Source organism: Symphodus melops (genome assembly GCF_947650265.1).
Source record: "Symphodus melops genome assembly, chromosome: 13".
NCBI classification, from domain to species: Eukaryota; Metazoa; Chordata; class Actinopteri; order Labriformes; family Labridae; genus Symphodus; species Symphodus melops.
The window spans coordinates 2,572,861-2,595,591 of record NC_136703.1 but is presented as its reverse complement, the minus strand read 5'-3'; the positions used below and the strand labels follow the sequence as shown (position 1 = coordinate 2,595,591).

The 22,731-nt window shown below is 44.2% G+C and overlaps 1 protein-coding gene across 1 annotated transcript in view; it reads left to right on the top strand.

The window, feature by feature from the left end:
* LOC306833641 (plexin-A1-like) overlaps positions 1–22,731 on the top strand; it is a 258,108-nt gene that overhangs the window by 53,868 nt on the left and 181,509 nt on the right. Inside the window, 3 exon segments of the mRNA XM_079359035.1 lie at positions 2,926–4,294; positions 4,296–4,340; positions 21,712–21,894. Coding sequence (XP_079215161.1) covers positions 3,152–4,294; positions 4,296–4,340; positions 21,712–21,894 — 1,371 coding nt within the window. The 5' untranslated portion in view covers positions 2,926–3,151.

Genomic DNA, 22,731 nt, shown 5'->3' with positions numbered 1-22,731 from the left:
GTAGGAAATCAGGAGAGAGAGTGGTGAATGAAATGCCGGAAAGGAGCTGCAGGTCAGATTTGAACCGCTTGGAGGACTGTCCTCCGTACATGGAACGCGAGCTAACCGCTAGTCCAGCTGAGCCCAGTCAAAGAAATGCATCATCACGTTCTAGATGAGGTTTGATTCAGACGCTAAAAATACATGCTTTAGATCATACAGAAGAGAGTGGTTTGGGTTTTAATATCTCAGGACTCGATTACTATAAAACTGACAAAGTCATCATGACCCTCCCTTTAGTTGAATACGAGATGAATATCGCAAAAACCCATGCACAGCAAACGTGGTTAACACTTTCAAATTGTAAATGTACTCCAGTGAGAATATAATAGTGTGTACAAAATGAAGATATCACTGAACATATTGTATAAATCACCAATGTGATCTTGCTTTGTAAGGCATCACACGAGCAGTACTCTCTCTTTCTTGGACAGATCTTGTCGTGAATCTTTTTTTGTTGTTGTTTTTTTGTCTTGCTGATTTTCCTCCTTCTTTCTCTGATCCATAAACTATCTCCACGCACAAATACGCAGAGGCCTTTCTTTTTTTTTTTTCTAGACGTGCAGCCCTGCACACCAAAGAAAGGGATAGGGCTTTAATTGGGATGGGCTTTTATTTTGAAGTTTTACGGTAGTTATTCTGTTATTAACAAGAAAAAAAGTCCCTCCTTCATTATTGTTAAAAAGTCCACCCATAAGCTTGTGGTCAGCAGGGACAGCATTGTGTCCCTGCTGGATAAGTCACATGGCTCCACCTGTAGATGGAGCTTGTGATCATTCGGCTATATTTGTGAGACCATAATGACTCATTTCTAAATTACCACAGATTCACCATGTTGAAATACTTTGTGGGTCTCTACAATGACGGCAAGAAAAATACAGTCACTTTCCCCACGTCTCTTTAAAAAAAAAAAAGGAAAAAAAACTATTTTGTGATCTAATTCAAGCAAACACTTGGTTCTCTCCTCCTCTCATCTTTTCAGTTTAACTTTCGTTAAACACCAGTCTGACGCTCTCAGCTCCGCTGGCTACTGAAGCTCCAGTACGGCCACAGAGTCTGTGTGTGCTGCTTTGTTTTAGATGTATTTTTAGAATTTGTAAAACGCATCAGAGAAGATGAGATGAAACGTGCAGCAAAAATAACCGTCTTTACAGGCGGCAAGTACCAAGAGTGTAATTTACTGTCTCCTGAAACTTCTGTTCATTGTTTCGTGTGTGTGTGTGTGTGTGTGTGCGCGTGCATGTGAAGGTCTGTTTTATGTCAATTATGCCAAAGAATGAGCATGTAGTAGTGTATAAAAATACCCTTGACCACATACTGTACTTGTATGGAGTATGATAATCGTGTGTGTGTGTGTGTGTGTGTGTGGGGCTAACAGAGGCTGCATTGTCCTAAAGGGACGGGCAGCAGCATCGTCATCTGGGGCCGCTGTAATCATGGCTCGGCTGGAGATGAAAGACACTATTGACGAGAGGTGAAGTGTCTCAGAGAGAGAGAGAGAGGGAGGAATGTAATGAAAGGGAGGAATGAGAAACGGCAGCCGAAACAAGAGACGGGAATAATTTGCTGACCAAACTTCATTATGAAATAAGCCTTTACCCCGTGCTCTGCGTTTGGCCAAACTCAAAACGATGATCTAATACCAGGAAGGCTGGACATCGTCAGGCCGTGCATGGCTTTTCATAACGGCTGACAACATGGAGGAATGTGACAAACCGGATATCCTTGTTACAAGATGATGCCAATTCATCTTTTTTCATTCGCTGTAATGTCTTCCTCCCTTTCTGGTGGGCTTCATCTCCGTCTGGTGGCGGAGATATCTCTATATGTTTTGAGATGACGTTAAGACACAAGTTGATTTTTGTCTCGGAGAATGATGCAGAGATGATGCATCAGTGTGTAAGTCCAGGAATGTTACAGGTGTGCTGCTGCTCATTCAATACCTTAAAAAAATGAATCTTCAGCAATCACAGGAAGTAATGACAACAGGCTCAAAAGTGTAAACGCATGTGGAGCCAACATCTTGCAAAGCGCTATTTCAGTGCATTCAAGGATAGGACCCGGCCTCTGCTGACCCTGAACCTGGAAAGGGGATATAAACATGGATAGATGGTCTGTCTCCCTTTCTTTTCTCTTCGTATTTTTCTTGGTTTTCACCTTTAACAATCTTTGCCACCATCTCCACGCCTTTTTATATTGAACTGGTATGAAGCCAAGTCGCTTTCACTTCCCTCTCCTTCTCACTGATTCTTCTTTTTTTTTATCGCTCTGGATCAGTTCTTTTTCTTCTCTCCTCTTTCTGTTCTAAATGAAGACCTCTGTATTTGTTGCTCCCAAGTACGTATACTAAAGGATTCTCCCTGCAGCCCTGCTTGTAATTTATGGATGTTTGTTTACCTGTCCACATCACCGGCTCAGCCTGCATTTTGTATGATGGTCGGCTTCTTTTCTGCGTCTTGTATGCACCTACCTGTTTCCCTATTTGCTTCCACTGTGTCGTGTCACAGGTTGCACTTTATGTGTATTTCTAGTGCATCTGTGTGAACGCACGTTGTCGGCGAGATCCTTTTAATACCTCCAGACAATCGATACGCTGAGGAGAAATGTTCGGCCCTGTCTACTCTTAAAAGATGCACTCCACCGAGTGGTGCGAGCCAAGAGTCGAGAAGTCAATAAAACAAAGCCGATAGTGCCCTCATTTGTTTTTTTGGACTTCAGCACCGTGGCCTCTGAGTCTGGGGCCGTGGGCGAATATTTAGTGTCTTGTCATTTTGCTACAAACAAATAAATCCTTGTTGTCAGATCTCTGGAAGTGCACCGTACAAGACCATGAATATATTGACATCTCTGTTTGCTAAGATCTTCCTTTTCTCTCTTTGTTTCCAGGGCTGCTGGTGGATGAGGCTGAGGGTCAGGGGATGAGGTTATAAAAACAACAGCGGCGAAAGGAGGAAGAAAGAGAGAAAAAGGAAGTTGATTGTTTGGAAACTCTTCTTTTGTGTCATCATACCCTGCAGTCCTGTAAGGCGCCGACTGACCCTGAAGAGGATTACACACTGAGAAATACACCCCCCCCCTCCCCCCTCTCACAACTCCCTTATTCCTCACCATCATGTCCTCCCACCTCCCACCTTGGCTCATCCTCCCCATCCTCTTACTTCTCCTCTCCCCTTCCACACCCTCCAAAACTGTCCCTTCCTTCTCCTCCCTCCTCTCATTCTCCCCGCCAGAAGGTGGTCTCACACATTTAGTCGTCCATAACAAAACAGGCGAGGTCTACCTGGGCGCCGTCAACTGGATCTACAAGCTGTCCAGCAACCTGACCAAGCTCCGAAGCCACGTCACAGGCCCAGTCACCGACAACCCTCGCTGCTACCCTCCCCCTGGTGTTCAGTCCTGCCCCCACGAGCTGGTGCTGACCTCTAATGTTAATAAACTCCTGCTACTTGATGCTGCCCACAACCGCTTGATCGCCTGTGGGAGTACTTCCCAGGGAATATGCCAGTTCCTTCGTCTGGATGATTTGTTCAAGCTCGGCGAGCCCCATCACCGCAAAGAGCATTATCTATCCAGTGTTGCTGAGGCAGGCACCATGTCTGGAGTGGTGATCTCCCCGGATGTTTTCGGGGGAGGTGGCAAACTTTTTGTCGGCACTCCGATTGACGGGAAATCTGAGTATTTCCCAACGCTGTCGAGCCGGAAGCTAATGTCCAACGAGGAGAATGCTGACATGTTTAGCTTTGTCTATCAGGATGAGTTTGTCTCCTCGCAGCTGAAGATTCCCTCTGACACACTCTCCAAGTTCCCTGCCTTTGACATCTTCTATATTTATGGCTTCAACAGTGAGCAGTTTGTGTATTATCTCACCTTACAGCTGGATACCCAGCTGACCTCGCCCGACGCGAGCAGCGAACAATTCTTCACCTCCAAAATCGTCCGCCTGTGTGTGGACGATCCCAAGTTCTATTCCTACGTTGAATTCCCCATCGGCTGCACCAAGGACGGAGTGGAGTACCGCTTGGTTCAGGATGCTTATTTGGCCAAGCCAGGGATTCGGCTGGCTCGTTCGCTTGGTATTCAGGAGCACGAGGAGGTTCTGTTTACTGTATTCGCTCAGGGTCAGAAGAACAGAGCTAAGCCGCCCAAGGAGTCGGCTCTGTGTCTGTTCACAATGCGAAGGATAAAAGAGAAGATTAAGGAGAGGATTCAGTCGTGCTACAGAGGAGAGGGGAAACTCTCCCTGCCCTGGCTGCTTCTCCCTGCCCTGGCTGCTCAACAAGGAACTGGCCTGCATCAACTCGGTGAGTGTTTCAGACAGTTGCTCCCAGAAGAGTTTCTGTGATCATGACAAATCTGTTTCTCCAAATTTGGTTGTGTGGTTTTTTTTCATGTGTGCAACAGAGTCGGCTGGTTCTCCTCACTTTTAGTAAAGGGCACCGATTTTAGGACTTGGACAAAGGTTAGATCGGACTTCACCTTGAAAGATACCAGAAGCAACTAAGCTGTGATGGCTTCAGAGTGTGTTCAAATTTATACATTTAGAAAAACTTTTGCCGAGTTAATTGACACAAGTGATAGACATGCAGCGATTGTGAAAATCCGGGCTGATGGCAAGTCTGATGTTTGGAAGAATTTAACTTAATTAATGACAAAACAAAATGCGCCTCTGTTGCTCTAAAGACCAATGGGTGGGGGATTCGGTGCCTTGCTCAAGGGCTTTACGGCAGTGTTCAGGGAGGGTTCTTGCACCGCTCCAGCTACCAGACTAATGTCCATATTGGGTCCGCACTGGGACTCGAACCGTTGTCCCTACGAGCTGAGCTACTGCCACCCCTCATGTCAGGTCATTAAGACTCCCAGGTAACTTGTCTATTAATTTCCTGGTTAAACCAATAAAACAGAAAGTATGACAGTTGTGCATGTGTCAGTCCACATTTCACCACCTCGCTGAATCCTGGCTAACTTTTCCGTAATAGGAGGAAGCTGGCAGAAAACGTTGTCAATAAGCTCAAGAAAATGGCTTTATATGAACGCTGCAGTGGAAAGAGGGCTGACACCATATAAAGTCATTATATGGCCCAGTCTGCCTGAAATACAGTCCTGTCTCTGTCTCTGGGTTCTCCATCTTTCCTGCCGCCTCCTCAGTGTTCAATCATTTGGGAACTAAATGAGTTCTGGTTGTTGCTTAATGCAGGGTTAAGTATTTTTTTAAAAAGGATAATAGTGTTGTTTTTTTTTCATGAATTCATTTATTTTATGAGTTGGATGTTTCTTTGCTTCTATGAGATTTATTTGTTGAGGCTGCAGACGGGACAGCTGCCGTCTCGCCCCTGACGACTTTTCAGGAATAATTCACACTGTCCACAGGTTGTGGGTGGCTTGTCTTTCCTTCTCTTCATAGTTGGCCTAAGGGTGTGTTTTTGTGTGTGTGTTATACCCACGTCACACACACACACACACACACACACACACACACACACACACACACACTTACATACACGGCCCTGTGTCCTCATGAATAATTCACCCGGTCTCACCTTCTGTTATTCAGTCAGTGCTCCATAACAACCTGCCATAAATCTCTGGACCACTCCACTCTCCACCTCTCTGTGTGTGTCTCCATCTCCTCTTTCTCCCTCTACACGTACATCTTCTCTCCCTCTTTCTTGTCTTTCACTCCAGCTCCATCATTTGCATCAAGATTCATTTCATTTTTCTAACCCTACGCTCCCTCTGCTGATTCTTTTCATCGTAATTTTACTTTCTTCGCTTTTCTCTCCTCCCCTTCCCCACCTCCTCTCCCTGACCTCTTCTCTTTGTCTTTAATTTTCAACCTTTAACCCTCCCTCAGTTTTACTCTGCTCCTCAGCTTCCTCCCTCTCGTGCCCCCTCTCTTTCAAGCCTTTGCTCTTTCGCCATCCCTCTCTGCCCTCTCCTTGACTTTCCACTGAGTGATGAGGTAGAGAGTGACTTAGTGTGTAAAGCCAGTGCCTGGATGTGATCTGAAAATACAATGTGCAGGGAACAGATGATGCAGTGTAGGAGGGGAGCGGACTCGTAGGACATGAAAGAAAATGGAAGTCTTGGGATTTTTATGGGAGGAAAGGGAGGATGTGGAAAGAGGACAGGTTTGGAGACAAAAGGGAAATAAGGAAGTGACATTTTAAGTAAGGCGAGTTAGACAGATGGAAATGTGTTGTGAAGCAGGAAACGGAGTGAATGAAGAGAGAAAGTTAACGGGAATCTTTCAAAGAACTGAAGGTAAGGAGAGCATGGAGGAAGACGGAAACCATGGAGGCTAACGAGGCGGAGACAGGCATGAGGGAATCTGCCTGTGACCAAACCATAACTTCATGTTGATCTTCTCTCTCGGTTGAGGTTGTGATTCTGTTAACCTTACGCATGGCACGAATGTAAAGGCACATATTATCATCATAGGGTTATGTATTTGTTTTATTACCTCAGAACCCCCCCCCCCACACACACACACACACACACACACACACACACACACACACACACACACACATACACAGCCTTTTGACAGAGAAAGTCCTCATTACAAATTTACATAAAAACAGCCAAAGTTGCGACATACTGTAGGTTTCTTATCTCCTTTATGCCATTACGTGCATGTCACCTGTTGGTCACCTGTGGTCTACTACATGGAGGACATGGAATGAGCTAACAGGTTAATATACCAGCATTACATAAACATATGTCAGCTGTCAGGCTCAAACGTGTGCCTGCTAAAATAATAAATGATCCAAATCACTGTCCTGTAATCTTTGGGGTATTTGTTTCAGAAACCTTTGATCGTCTTTTGGTTCTGTTGCACCCGCGTGCTGGTCGACACTGACAGTATGTTTTTTCACATTGTACACATCCTCGTAATGTTTGCTGATTTAATTTTCATTTTTAAGGTCTCTTGGCTCATGCATGACAATAACAATGCTACATCTCTGTCACAGGGCCCAGCGGTGCTGTGCAAGCACCATGTGGCCTTGTAGCATAAAGTGTACTGTATATGCATGGGATTATGCTAATGAGCGTACAGTTACATGATTGTCCTTTATGGCCATCTGTCGTTCCGCTGCGATCGATCAAGGTCGTGTCAGCAGAGCTCGCTCTGGGACGCGGCGGTGATGAATTCATCATCTCCTCGAACAGGCATGTTCAGTGTTTCCTGACGTTAGCGCTGACAGCTCGTTGCCTCTGCACCACTGTCATGTGGAAACTTTCAGAGCAGCTCATTTCTAGAGACAAGGTCGGGTCAGTGAGTCAGTCAGGCACACCTCTCTACCTGGAAGCTATCACAGTTCATCACCGTGTGCAGAAAATCATTTGCTGGAAACGGCTCTATATGAAGAACTATATAATTTTTTTTTATATGTTCAATCTTTCACCTTCATTACAAATTATTACACAACTCTCACTCTCCTTTGGCAGCGGATCATCACTGAACACTTGCATCAGCGTTATAGCCGCTAAAAGGAGACTCTTTATGGTCACAATTGGACACCTGATATGAAATTGACTTGAAATCAGTCCAGGTCCAATTTCAATGTTACTGTTATAGTTTAGGTAGTATAACTGGCATACAGGAGGGAAAGTCATCTGCATGATGTTCCAGTCCTTGACGGCCTTTACAATGTCATCCATGATAGGAGTTCTGCACAGGCAGAGTACTTTCAGCACCTGTGGGATGTAACTCTTGGGAAACCCACAAATGCCAGGGAGAGGAGGGGTGGGTTTTATCCTGCTTTTGTGCTATAACACGCTCCTACACTTGGAAGGTCTCTTCGCTCAGCCTGCATGATTGCCTTGTGATCGGTAATGGAGCAATGAGCATATTGAATGAAGGCCGATGGATAGTAAGTCGTGACTTAGGGTGGAATACAGAGAAGAAGTATGCGTGCTTATAAAAAGGCTATTGTTCTCTGCAAGCGTGAAAACATGCCTTCATCAGTAAGACCTTTTCTAATGGGGGCGGCTCAGTCTGTAGGGACTTGGGTTGGCAAGTGGAGGGTTGCCGGTTCAAGTGCAACTGCGGACCAACATATGGAAGTGGGTCTGGTTGCTGGAGAGGTGCCAGAGCTCTTACCGAGTGCTGCCCTTGATTACCCAGCTACAGGAGAGAGAAAAGAGAGGGGAATAAAGAGGTCGAGGAGTCAGCTTAATGGTGATGAATGCACGTCAGACTTGTTGCCAGACTTGTTGCCAGACTTAGACACCGGACTCAGGATTCTGTTAGCACTTGGGTGAGAAGCATTTTTGAGGAGATTTTTTTTTGTCCTCTTGTATTCTTGCAGGGACTCGGTCATTTTTGATAACAGAAGTGCCTTAAACTGCAAAAATTAAAACCTTGACTACATCAGATGGAGACTGAATGGTGTGCTCACAAAATAAGTCAGCAACATATCTAGATGTATGTACTGACTGTGCATCCTTTGCAAAACGGTGACTCACCTGCATGATTGTCACAAAAGTTTGACATGATCGAAGTGATTGTGGCAACTTAGTGGTTTGGTGTTTAGATGAGCTACTTCCTCCAACATCTCAACACCAATAAGGGTGTGGTTCTAACCTCACGTCTCTCCCCGTGCATCTTTCATGTCCGCTCATTATCAGGAAGCGGGCGGTGTTAGTCTTCTGGGGGCTAAACGGAGCGGTTGGTGACCTTCGCTGGCTGTGGGCTGCCGTCCAGCTCCACAGCTCTGTGAGCAGGCCGACCCGGCAACGCTACAGCCTCGGCATGAGTAATGAGGCTGATTCAGACAGACAGAGGGAGGGAGATACCATCCTGTGTGTGTGTGTGTGTGTGTGTGTTTGCCTTTATCTGCCTTTTAGCTTTCTCTCCTTATACTTCACGGAGAACTCGTGTGTGTGTGTGTTATCCGGCTCCCAAAGAGGAACAAAACAACGATGCAAACAAACAGAGGAAAATGGGCTGATAATCAGCCGAGTTTTTGTGTGTGTGTGTGTGTGTGTGTGTGTGTGTGTGTGTGTGTGTGTGTGTGTGTGTGTGTGTGTGTGTGTGTGTGTGTGTGTGTGTGTGTGTGTGTGTGTGTGTGTGTGTGTGTGTGTGTGTGTGTGTGTGTGTGTGTGTGTGTGTGTGTGTGTGTGTGTGTGTGTGTGTGTGTGTGTGTGTGTGTGTGTGTGTGTGTGTGTGTGTGTGTGTGTGTGTGTGTGTGTGTGTGTGTCCACATTGTCTGCAGAGCCACAAGGTGGACGTCACAGGGAAAATTGCCTGCAATAACAGAGAGCAAGAAGACTCTCTTGCATTGTTATTGCCGTCTCTCTCACTGCGACTCTACCCCTCTCTACCTTCCTCTCTCTCTCTTTTCTCTCCCTCTCTTCTCGCTCATTCTGTCTCTTTTTCTTCACTGAGCATAATAGTGTTTATTAATATTTATCAGTGTTGATCACTGCTGGCCAGGATTACAGTCTATTTCTGTGGCGTTTTTGTATTCTTTCTTCCAGGCTGGTGCCTGGTGTGTGTGTGTGTGTGTGTGTGTGTGTGTGTGTGTGTGCGCGCGTGCGTGCGTGCGTGCGTGCGTGTTCAGTATCCTTTCAGTGCTTCTCTTTATCTCCCCATTGTATCTTCAGTCTCATTAGCGTTAGCCTGTGCCTCAGTGGATGGATCACCCACATTGCATCAGGTTTTGGGCCTGCTGGGTGGGGAATATCAGGGCTCTAATGGCTGCGCTTACATCATGCACACTAATGTTTGCTACATATTTATTAAAGCAAATGAGCTGCCTGCACTGCATGAACTTCTTCACCTCTTATCCATGCTTCTTGCAATGTGGATGAGGACATTATGTCTATCTCCTTTGTCTGTGCCAGCTCTGTCACTATTAGAAAATTCAGAGTGTCAAGTCAGAGAAGCTATCCTAGGCTATTAGGACACCATAAATAAAATCCTCATTGACCTGCAAGCGTGCAGTTTTTGACTTTCAGTTGGAGCCAATCCAGTTGGCTTTGATGAGTATGAAACTCTTCTGGTTCACTCCTCAGCGCTTAAGATGAGACAATATGTCCGTATGTAGCTGGTTTGTATGAAAACAAAATGTCAAAGGTGGCTCCAAAGAGAAACGAAGATCTTCGAGATTCCTCCTTTAATCTCTGAACCAGAAGTCTTCATGTTTCTCGTCACGCTTTGCCAGATATTCTAAGAAAGGGTTAAGAAATCTTCAGAAACGGAAGGTGTTATTGAAGGTCACAGGTAGAGCTTCCCCCCTCCTGGTAAAGTCTTCCCGTTTTTTATGACTCAGGGGGAGACTAAGTGACTTGTAAAGATGATTTTGTTGCCGGCGCAGTGATGAATTCACGCGGCTCAGAGGTGAATTGCTGTCAAATGCTGTCTAGAACACAGCCCATTGGGGGAAACACTTTTTGATGAGGTGCAGTTTTCACTCCCATCTACTGAGACAGTTTGATGCATGACACAGCAAAACACATCCAGTACCTTTAGCATTTTAATGACTTCGGCTGTAACGCTTCCCCTTATGGTTTTTGTCTTGAGATATTTTCCGCCTCAGGCTGCAAAATCTTTCTAATATACATTGAATTCTCAACAGGGAATTAATCAGATCCAACTATAGTATGAATGGTGTCTGTGAACTAAATTTACTGCACAGTGGTGCTCATTGTTAACTCTAGCACATGACAGAATGGATTAATGGCTGCTATAGGCTCTTGGAGAGCTTGTTATGGATTTGGAGTATTTTGCCTCTTGTTGCTGCTTAGCCTCAAAGCTGTGTGAGTTCAGAAGTGACCTTTTTGATTCTGTGGCTGACAGTCTGGAACAGATTTTTAACCTGACACTGAGCACATGTATCAACAGTGACATACTGAAGTGAATGAACCTCGTTATTAGAGCGTCACGTAAGATATGAGCAGCTCTTATTTGCCGAGAAAGGCTGGAATTAGATGTGGTTAAGTGGTGCAACATTTCTCTGAAGCCTTAAATTCACTCCAGGGAATGTCAAATATCTTTCACGAGTTGACCAGCTGATTTGCTGTGAGGGGCGAAAAAAAGCGTTCCCATTCGCCTCATTCGTAACCTCTCTAGTGACTTCTTTCCTTTACACACAGCCGAGCTGGTCATCCAGAACACAAATCTCTGCAGCACATTCACAAACTGCTGACCTGCAGCATCTAATGAAGAGTGTAATTATTTATTGATGCACATTTATGCTGCGTTTGGATATCGTATGTGGCGTTGTGAGTTTATGACCGACATGAATGTATGCATGTGTGTTTGAGTAAACACACGGGTTCATTAATGTGTATTTGTTTCTTCAATTATTCATGTAATGGGTTATCTGTGCATGCGGAGGTGCACATATTTATGTTTGTGTGTGTGTGTGTGTGTGTGTGTGTGTGTGTGTGTGTGTCCAGTGCAGTCTATCCCAGATGTGTTTGAGCTCATCGTGTTCCTTTTCTGTGTGTGGTTGTTAAGATTCTCACCAGCACCAAAAAAAGAGTGCAGATAATATACATGGATAGAACAGTTGTACAATATGTAGGTCTAACTGAGGTTGAGGCCTTGCATGCTTTTAAAGCTCTGGTGATTGGTGCATTGCATTTTCCTGCATTTCTTAATTCTTGCTGCTTTGATTGACCACACTTTTTTTTACTTGTTTCGTCTTTAATGTCATCCATCCCCAGGTTTTCTGGCAGTCAGAAGTGACCACACCAGATGTTGACGCTCAATAGGAAGCAAGGGGCTAGCAAACAATTCATTGTCAGCTAATGCTAATGCTAGCTCAGCTAAAAATGTGGAAATGAGTGAACACAATCATTCCAACATAGAAGGGATTTTACAATCACAAGGTAACTATGCTCCTATGCAATCCTCCATCTATCTGTCCGTCGTGCTGGCTTTTTGCAATGGACTTGAAACGAGTGACACAAACTTGTAAGAAGCTGTCTAACAGGGGAAAAAATTCAGCTAAGAATTTGGGTAATTTGTTGGTTAAGTTCTCGACTGTCTGTTTTTTGCAACCTGTGGTGTTTAATGCACAACTGCATTGGCTTCCCTTTCCACATCCCCAGGCTTCATAGCCTTCTTTGTCTACACTCTTTGCTGTACAGTCATGTGCATGGATGTGCACAGCTGTATACACTGTCCTCTGAGTCGGTCTGTGCCTACTACTTTCACCACACAGCATAACAGTATTTTTACAGGCGTCCATATTTGGGTGAATCCCCTGTAGTGGTCTCTTATAATTGGATTATAGCTGTCAGGAAAGGCTTTAGTTCAGATTACACAGATTATGGTGGGCAGTGCTCAGATGGACAGCGTGGTTTAAAGAGCCTCATCTGGCTTGTGTCACATAGATAGAGCATTTTGGCAAGCGTGAGGGTGTGATAATGTTTGTCTATTTGGTGAATGTAGGCCAAGAGCAGCAGATGTGTCCTAGCAAGATGAGGTGCACCAAAGACAGTAGATAACAGTGATGAAGAGCCAGACATTCGATCATGACTATTATGGTTGAACCTGGTCCAAACATTTTCACACAGATTTGACCTAGTAAAAGATTTTAGGAATGATTGGGACAAATTTATAATCCGTCTTCGTCTGCAGAGATCCAGTCCAACTATCTCATATCCCTCTGCTTCAAACAGTCCGGTTTTGCTTTTTGATCTGCAAAGTTTGTGAAAACACTTCTGACCAACGATGTGTGGCCGTCCTGAAACTAACCTGCACGTGTGTGTTGACACACATGTGAGGCACGAGCGCAATTCTTGTGTTGGCGCTAGGAAACTGGGCTAATGACTCTGCCTTACAGTGCAGTTACTGTGTGCAGTGGAAAACAGCCGACGCAGTAACATTCACCAGTTATTAGTGAGTAGAGACCAGTAGAATCAATACCTTACTGTGTGTATAAAAGCTCCATTAGATGAGGCGTCACTGTCAACAGAGAAACTACAGTGTGAACAATACTATTGACTTGGAATAAAACATTTGTTTCCAACCCAAATGAAGCCGAGGTATAGACCATTAAAGTTGTACAAGCTGTCAAATACTCGACATTGAGTTGACATGAAAAGATTGAGGATTCATAAATCCTTGATTAAGTAAAAAAACCCAATAACTAAACAAGTTCATTCAGGTCCTCTTATTTCTACCTCGAATCTCTCTGCAAACACAGTCCTAAAAAGGGAGATCCACATTTTAAAGCAAAGCAGAATGTGTGCTTCACTGCTGTAACAAATGTCTACTGTGCCAGAAAAGCAGGATGCCAGACTGGAGCTGTCCATGTGGAATTAGCTCGTTTGACGGCTGAGGTTATCTGGGGTAAGGCGAGCTCCCACTGTGCCACATTAACCTATATGACCAACTGACACTGCAGCATTGGAGCCAAAGTCCTCTCTTCCCACAGAGCTCCGTCTCCCTCTCCGTGGGATTCTGCTACTGTGTACGCTTTGTTTTTCTGCACACCTTCCTGAAATAATGACCCAGAAAGGTTTCCCCAGTGGGCTTCAGTTGTGACAAATGCAGAGAGTGGCAGGGGTTTGAAATCCGCTCCACCTTGGTTTATGTTTTCACCAGTTAAAGCAATAGTCTCACTTCCATGATCCAACCTGCTCTTTTAAACTCTGCAATTAAACTAATTATCCCAAAAGAGTGTTTCAAGGTGTTTTAAAATATATTGAGTGTGACTAATATTGGAGCTGATGAGGCTTCCTGCCTGCACGGAGTTGAGTGATGGCAGGAGGGAGAGGGCTCTGCATTGGAGAAGAAGTTAGACAACTGAGAAATAATGTGATTATTAGCAGGCATGGAGAGAGACTAATCTCCTCTCTTTTATTCACTTGTTTATAGTTTGCAGTTTTTCAGCAGAGTGGAGAACCTAAAATAGACATCAAGAAAAAAAAAGTATTATAGTTTGAAATATGGGAATGAAAGACGAGCTTAAACACACGCGTGTATAAGGATTGCACTGTTAAATAAAGTCTAAGAATCTTTGGTAATGGTCTGCTCCACTCCAAAACAAACGGGTCCAGTAGTTTTGTGTTAAAATCTGACGGAGACTCAGAGGCTTCTTGTTCCTTTGTTAGAATCATTTTTCTGCAGTGGATATCTCTTAGCTTTTCCACTTGTGTGTTTCTGAGACTTCTGTCCGCTGACTTCTTCGTGTGATTCTGCATTATGTCACAAGCCGTGAAAAAACCTGCATTGCTTGGTTCTAAGTAAAAGATTTGATTGGCTGAGTGGCGTCTTGTGACTATTTCAGACGAATGCATTGGCTGATGAAGATCCCTAATTAATTATTTATTTATTTTTTAGTTAAAGTTTATTTGATTAGGACATAAATTTTACATTGGACAAACCAGACACATTGATTTGAGTGTTTTAGCATATTTGCTAATTTGCGACACTTTTGAAAAGATAGAAACCTGCGTCTCTTTAAAGCTCTTGGGCGAAGCTGGGAAGGCTCAGACTGAGCGGCTGCTAACCTCTGCTCAGCTTGTTTCTCTTTAAACTTCAGGTCCAGACGTTTGATTTGTTGATTGAATTAAAAATGCAGATGTGACTAAAAGACGAACAAACCTTTCAATCGTTTCACACCCAAACTGATTCCACTGACACAATTCAAAATGTGTTCCTTAATCTTAATGTACGTACAGCAATAATGCAATATCCTACACTCTTGAATCTGTATTTCAGATCTCTATTCACAGTTGGGGGTCAGAGGTCATTGAAGTTATGTTTGTTTTTCATTTCAGATGTTTCAGCTGCTCACATCTGTTTGCAATCACAGGGTGGGAGTAACGGTTATGTAGAAAAAGGGAGGGAAATGAATGGACGGATGTATGTTTGGGTAGAGAACGATGAAACTAACAGAGAATGGAAACAGTGTGGAATGAATCAAACTGCAAAATAAATGTTGATCTCTTGGTATCCCAGTTATCCATCTGACTCTGAATCCCCTGACCTTTGGGGCTGAACTCCCCCTCCTCCTCTCTTTCGCCTGCAGCTTCCACCAGAGCACATCTCCTCGCTGCCATCTCCATCTTTACACTCCTCATTTCACCAAAGCCAAAACAACAGATGCTGAAATGTCGAGGAGCCCCGTCTTCATTCATGAACTCGGGAAAAAATCCAAATAAATTCCAATAAATCAAAAGTATCATTCTGATTATAATATGTTCTGACTGCAAAAGTCAGGACCCGATCGTTTTAGCTCTTCTTTGAAAAATGAATAAAACAAATTGTGCTTGGCAAGCTACATGGCTTTCTGTTGGATAGGAAATCAGACATTGTATTTCAGTAAGATAGGACCTACATTTCAGAGGGTCGACCTGCTATGAAAGCACATTGCCCCATCAAAAAGTGTCCAAAACCTCTGCAAAGAGATCCGACTTCAGGCCCTGTTAGAGGTCTGATTCTCTGCCTGAGCCTGAGCCCGCCTCGGCCCAAAGCTAGGCTGGACCAGGAGTTGGGACAGAAAGAATGAGATTGGGGAAACAAGCAGCTGGAATGAGTTCCCTGGCTGAGCTCAGACTTACAGACAGGGTGAGGAGCTCAGACATCCAGTGAGAGCTCAGAGCAGAGCTGCTGCGGCTTTGTATCAAAAGGAAGCAGTTGAGGTTGTTGGGGCATCTGATTTAGGATGTCTTTCTTTGGAGGTCTTCTGGGCAACTGTGAGGAGACCCTGAGGTCGACCCAGAGTGTGCTGCAGGGATTTTGTATTTGGGGCCTGGGAATGCCTCGGGATCTGGCCCGAAAAAAAAAAAGAAAAATGGACGCATGGATTTCTGGAAGTTGTACAAACTCAAATGCAACTTATGCTTTGTGTTATCCCTGTGTGTGTGTGTGTGTGTGTGTGCGCGTGTGTGTGTGTGTGTGTGTGTGTGTGTGTGTGTGTGTGTGTGTACGTGCGTGAGTAAGTGGGAGTGTGCACACTTGGGTGGATGTTAGATGCAGATGTTTGTAGTTCTGTTGCCATTAGAGCAGACGGCACAGCCAGATGTTTGCACAAAGTCCACACTGTATGAGAATGTCATGTAGAGGCCGTAGACTTGCCCTCTTTCCTACTTCCATGAAACTCACTCTCACACACACATACGCACACACACACACACACTTTAATGCACACAACTGCAGATTAAAGAACAATAGTGTGTGTGTGTGTGTGTGTGTGTGTGTGTGTGTGTGTGTGTGTGTGTGTGTGTGTGTGTGTGTGTGTGTGTGTGTGTGTGTGTGTGTGTGTGTGTGTGTGTGTGTGTGTGTGTGTGTGTGTGTGTGTGTGTGTGTGTGTGTGTGTGTGTGTGTGTGTGTGTGTGTGTGAGAGAGAGAGAGAGAGAGAGCAGGTCAAAGCTTCAAGTGTCCCAGTCTGTTAGACAGATGTTAGAGCTCCCTGCTGCACCCCCCCCACCACCACCACACACACACACACACACACACACACTGTCTTACACACTCTCTCCTTCATATACTGGCAAACAAACATGCACACACACACTTCCTCATTAACAACCAATTAGAGAGCAGATATTGGCTCGCTGGGGGGAAACTAAAGGCCAACCAGTGCTGTTCTCCGCTTCCAACGCCAAGTCACAACAAATACCTGGATACACGCCAGGAGTGTGTGTGTGAGAGTGTGTGTGTGTGTACAGTTATAAGTGTGGATGTTTGCATGTTATTTCTTTTCAAGTTTGGCAGTTCAATCTCCTCTCCTTTCTTTACTGAAAAAGACACACACACACACACACACACACACACACACACACACTGTCACATAATGAACACACATTTTTCCACGCCGCAAGTCTTGTTGTTTATTGCATCAGCGGGGCTGTCTCAGTAGTACAACTCTCACTTTGACATTATCTCTCTCACATGGGAATGAGGCACGAGCTCATCATACACAGAAACACACACACACACGCACACACACACACACTCACTCTCCATGGGATTGGCGCAATGTGTTTATGCCAGTGTTAGATGAGGAGATGCTTGAGACATTTGGCTCTCCAGAGACCATTTTGACATCTCTCTCTCTCTCTCTCTCTCTCTCTCTCTCTCTCCCCCCATGTCATATGTTTTCCAGCACGCTTACATCTCAGTGAAGATTCGTAAAAAGACAAACATCTTCAGACAATTTGAGTTGATTGGACAGATGTAGAAGCTTTCATACCTAATAAACTAGACTGCAGTAAAGTTAAAACAGGAACACACAAAGAGAGAGAGAGAGAGAAAGAGCGAGAGAGAGGTGTTATGTCATGCAATAGAACTGGAACAAAGCCGCCTCAAATATTTTGCATGGTTTAATGAGATTGGCAGATATACGTTTGTAACCCTGGAACAAGCACAAGCCAGAAGCTCAGCTAATTTAGAAGTCATCATGGGTGAAGAGGCACGGCTATGACCATTTCATCAATGCAAAGTCACATTTGAATTGTAATTTCAGCACGACGTGGCTTTAAAGCCAGACAGTATTAGTAGATTGTGGTTTGTGGTTCCATCGCTGCAGCACCTGTTGCTGTGGAAACTTTCCAAAACCTGCTCTGGTAACTCTGGAAATGTAACGTCTTCGTTGTTTCTCTGATGCTGTTTTAACCAGTTTGGAGGAGAAATGTGATGAGTGGGGGAAACCTGAGCATGTTTTTTTTTTATGTCTAAAATCACAGCCAGCCACTGCAGCTTTTTTCCACACGGTTTATGTGCAATTCAGTGAGCTGAATTCAAACTCTATGTCCCTCTGCCTCGTGTGCTCTCTCTCTCCTCTTACGCTGGGACTCATTAGTGGTGACAAGAGCGCTGTTGACCCTTCCCCTCGCCCTGTGTCTCTCTTCCCTTTCTCACCCCTTTTTTCTCTCCTCTCTCTCTCTCTTTCTCTCTCTCTCTCTCTCTCCCTCGTCGGCCCATCATCATTCACCCAGTATGAGTTTGGCTGTGTCTGTGTGTGTCTGTGTGTGCTTGCATAGCCAGGAGCTAGCCTACACCCGTGTACATCAGAGGTCTTCCGCAAGGACGACACAGGGGACTCTGTCCTTGTCTGACCCCCTGGAAATAGAACAAAGGTGTGTGTGTGTGTGTGTGTGTACGCAGGTGTGTCTGTGTGTGTGTGTTATAATGTTATGTACAGTGTCCTGACTATGAGCTAGTGCTAGTAATAATAATAGCCAGGTCAAAAGGTCCAGGAGGCCAACAGGGACAAGCGACACGGGGCTTATAAAAGCAGCAATAAAAGAGGACAGCAGGTCGCCGTATGTTGGAGACACAGTGAAGGATTATTAGACAGATTTACAGCAAACACTGTAAAACCATCCAGGCGACAACATCTCAGTCGTTGAATTTTAACATGAAAAGTCCAATTCCACTTTGGAAGAGGTGCACTGAAAACCCTGGCAGAGTGCAGACACAGAAAACACTCTGACTGAACTGCAAGTGGAGTTTACAAACCGTCTCCATGACAACGTCAGGACGAGAAGGAACAGCTCCTACGCTGTCATCAAAAGTTTAATTCTTACACTTCCGATTAAAACTTTTAATTTGACAGTCGCTGTTTCCTGTTTGTCTATTACAGCTGTGTGCAGCCTCACACTTAATTACAACAGCAATAACACTATACTATACATACTGTATCAGAATCGGATCCGAACAACAAAAAGTGGATCTGTGCATCTTTATTGTTGGCGCATCATGACATGAGTGTTGCTGGTTTTAAGCTGCTTCACATACTGCAGTGTGAAATGACGCACTTCCCTTGTGAGATGCTGTATATAAGGTTTTTCATTCACTTCCATATTGGAAGCTGAATAATCCCCGGCTCCTGCTCCAACGAGCTGCTGGAGAAGAATGATAGAGTAAGCACACTAGGAATTACATGTCTACAAGGCACACAACAGCTAGCAGATGTCAGGTCTGTGTGAGGCCACATTTGTCTGCAGTGAAAACACGTCGACTGAACGCTCCACTGTGCCTCAATCTGAGCTGTTGACTCTACGGTAATGATGCAAGTCAGGCTAAACATAACAAACCATTACCGTCCTCAGCATGCCGGCAGCGGCGCTTGGAAGATGGCGATCTCACTTCTGTGTGTGAGAGCTTGACAGACACTGGGAATGCAGATTAGTTTACAAGAATGAGGCGCCAGGCATCAATAAATCCAGACTAAATTGTGTTATTAAGAGCTGCTTTAATAAACATTTATCTCTGGTCTTGTTAGGTTTGGTTTGGACACAGATGGGGAAGCAGGCCTGGTTTTTAATGAAGTAGAGCATCAGAGGCTTTGATATGAAAATGTTCACTATACTGTGCTTATTTTTCGCCTTTGAACTAAAACGTCTTGGTGGAAATATTTCAGAAATATTCACATGTGGTTACAAATCTCAACCATCATATGTTTGAAACCCGTGGAAGTTGTCATAGTTGTCATAGCAACAAAAAAAAAAGAAAGGAAGGAATGATGATTTTAGAGAGATTTTGGTTCTCGAAAGCAGAAACAAGAGAAATCCCCTTTGGGACAGACATATTTTCCCTTTGGCAAGTCCTTTGAATATTTAGAGAAAAAAAAATTAGAACAACAGAAGAGAAATGTGTCGAGACAGAGAAGAAAAAACACGAAGGCAGAAGAGGAGGAGGAGGAGGAGGAGTAAAAGAAAGAATGAATGCTCTGCTCCGTCTTTATCAGAGGAAGCAGGAGGAACTGTTTCAGGAACCTGAGGTCAGGGTTCATACAGTCACTGAGCCATGTCTCTTTCTGCTCCTTACCTCCTGCCTATCTTCTTCTCTCTTATTTCCTACATTTTTCACATTTGTCTCCATCTCCTCACTTCACTTGCGTTCCCTTTTTGTTTTGTTCTCGATCTTTTGTTTTCCACCTTTGTCCTTTCTTTCTTCTTCTCAAATTACTTGCAAAACAGTTCTGAAATTGAAAACATGTTTATGCCAATCAAACAAAAACCAAATAATGCTGTTTGCATCTCTCTCTCTCTCTCTTTCACTTTCTGCCCCTTTGTGTCTTTGCTCAGTCATTGTAAACTTTTCTGTGTTTCTGTCTGCTTCTGAACGACAGCAGACAGAATCCACCACACCTTGGCTTAACTTTATCATTCTGTAAGGAACAGTTTATTGTCAAATGAAAACTGATAGATAGATAGATAGATAGATAGATAGATAGATAGATAGATAGATAGATAGATAGATAAATAGATACTTTATTTATCCTGAGTAAAATTCAACATGGATGTCATTAATGCACTTTGTTTTCTCCACTGTGTGAAAACCAGCTAACAAGCCAGTGCCCTAAAGATCCCCCTTCTTCCTCGTTCCTTGTCCATGCAGGCCAAAAAGAGAAAAAATAGAAATGAGGCGTTGGGGTAGAAATGGCGTTCGGCTTCGCACGGGGTCTCTTCTCACGGAGAGTTTGGAAACTCCAGTAGTAAACAAAAGAGTGGAGCTGATTTTTGTCACTGGGGTGCTGTTAGGACAGACTGTTAAGGAGACACACCAGCTGCCACATTTCCATCCAGCGCCCTCCTCGGTTTTTATTCAGACCAACACAACTGGTGCTGCTCTTGTTGCTTTCTTTGAAACTCAATGACATGCACCAGAGTGAAGGATTACTGCCACACACACTTTATTTTCACTAGACAACCTCTAGACGTCACAAAGCAGCGACGGAAAGAAACAGGAAGTGTTTGATTTATTCCCTTTTTTTGCTTGATATTTGCATGTAAAGTTCATACTGTAGGAACCGAATGTTCTTTAGTGTGGGCATATTGTGTGTACATGCGTGTGCATCGATGTGATCCTTCAGAGATATGTGGAGCTGTGCACAGAATCTGTGTGTGTGTGTGTGAGGTTGCCACGGTAACTCAGATGCTGTCGATTAAATCTGATACACACGTCAGACTTGGGGGGAACCTCGTCGCGCGATCATAGCTATCGCCTGCTTTTAATGACATGCCTGCTGCACACGCAAACACACACACACACACACAGGTTCATAAATCAGGCATGACATATCTACATATCAGCGTAGCAGTGGGCCTGTACTGTATACCAGACACTTTGATTATGATATGCTAATCTGACCTATAATTTACTTCCTGTCATTTCTCTGTCATCTCCTCGGCTCCCTCTCTCTCCTCCACATTTATTCCAGCTCTGTTTGATTTACTCACTGTACCGGCTCGTCTCTTGTTAGGAGCTACACTGCTGAAGCTGTACACACAGAAATCAATATTAAAAACATTAGCAAACAACTGTTCATCCATTCAAACCCTGCTGAGATGCTTAATTGCATGCTTTGACATCATGTTCTATGAAATAATCAAAGGCGGTAATGGAGGGAAATCATCAATCACAGAGGCATTCACTGCACACCGGTTACATTGTGTTTTTGGTGCTTCATTAAAGATTTATCAGTCTTCTCTCGTCGATCAGTTTTTTTAAAATATGAAGAAAAAAAAAAGCAAACTGAACTTAATATTTCCAATGACACTCGTTTATTTCACACCATTTCTCTCAAAAACTGCAGGCTTGGCTCAGCGCCAGCTCTATAAAATGTGTGCTAAGTGCCGAGGAGATCGAGAGCCTCCCGCTTCTTTAAGAATTGATGTTAGTTTAACGAGAAAAAGGGGCTTTAAACGGCGTCACTGGTTGATTTAATGTCTTTTTCTCCTCCTCCTTCACCCCCCCAGCCTCTGCAGATAGACGATAACTTCTGCGGCCAGGACTTCAACCAGCCTCTAGGGGGCACCACGGCCATCGAGGGAATCCCGCTTTATGTCGACAAGGATGACGGCATGACCTCCGTGGCGGCGTACGACTACAGGGGACACACTGTGGCGTTCACTGGCACCCGTGATGGTCGCATGAAGAAGGTAGGAATCCTGCCGTGTTTTCTGTTTGTGCGTCAGCTCGCTCTTTTAAATCAAGCCTGGTCGTTTGGATGTTTGGAACTTGGTGCAAAGGACGAAACAAACTCTTCACACTGGCAAATGTTTATGCTGTTGTTAATTTTCTGTAACATAAACTGTGTTATAAACCCGTGTTCACAGGCCTACATGATGCAAATAATCCAAATGATTATTCAAGGAGAAGGAAAGAAGCTGTTAGTTTCCTCCAAACACTGACAGTAGTGTTATTTTGTTGTGCTTGTTGTGGCATTTGTCAGTGTGAGACTAAAAGCAGGGAATGAAATGCTCTTGTTAGATTACAACACTGTATGTACGTGTGTGTGTGTGTGTGTGTGTGTGTGTGTGTGTGTGTGTGTGTGTGTGTGTGTGTGTGTGTGTGTGTGTGTGTGTGTGTGTGTGTGTGTGTGTGTGTGTGTGTGTGTGTGTGTGTGTGTGTGTGTGTGTGTGTGTGTGTGTGTGTGTGTGTGTGTGTGTGTGTGTGTGTGTGTGTGTGTGTGTGTGTGTGTGTGTGTGTGTGTGTGTGTGTGTGTGTGTGTGTACGTTAAAAGCTTTGCAGAAAGCCATTTTCACTTTGCAACAATTTTGTGTCATTTCATGATGTCGTCTCGACGGTCATTGCTTTCGACGTCGCAGATAAATGTTTTTTTTTTTCTCAATAGAAATCTCATTGCAGACATCAGCTGTGAGTGTGCGTGTTTCAGTGAATGTATGTGTGTTCTGTCTAAAGTTGCTTCGTCACTGAACGCTGGGAACACATCAGACATATAGGCTGTGCATTATGTTTGCAGAGAAAGGTGAAGG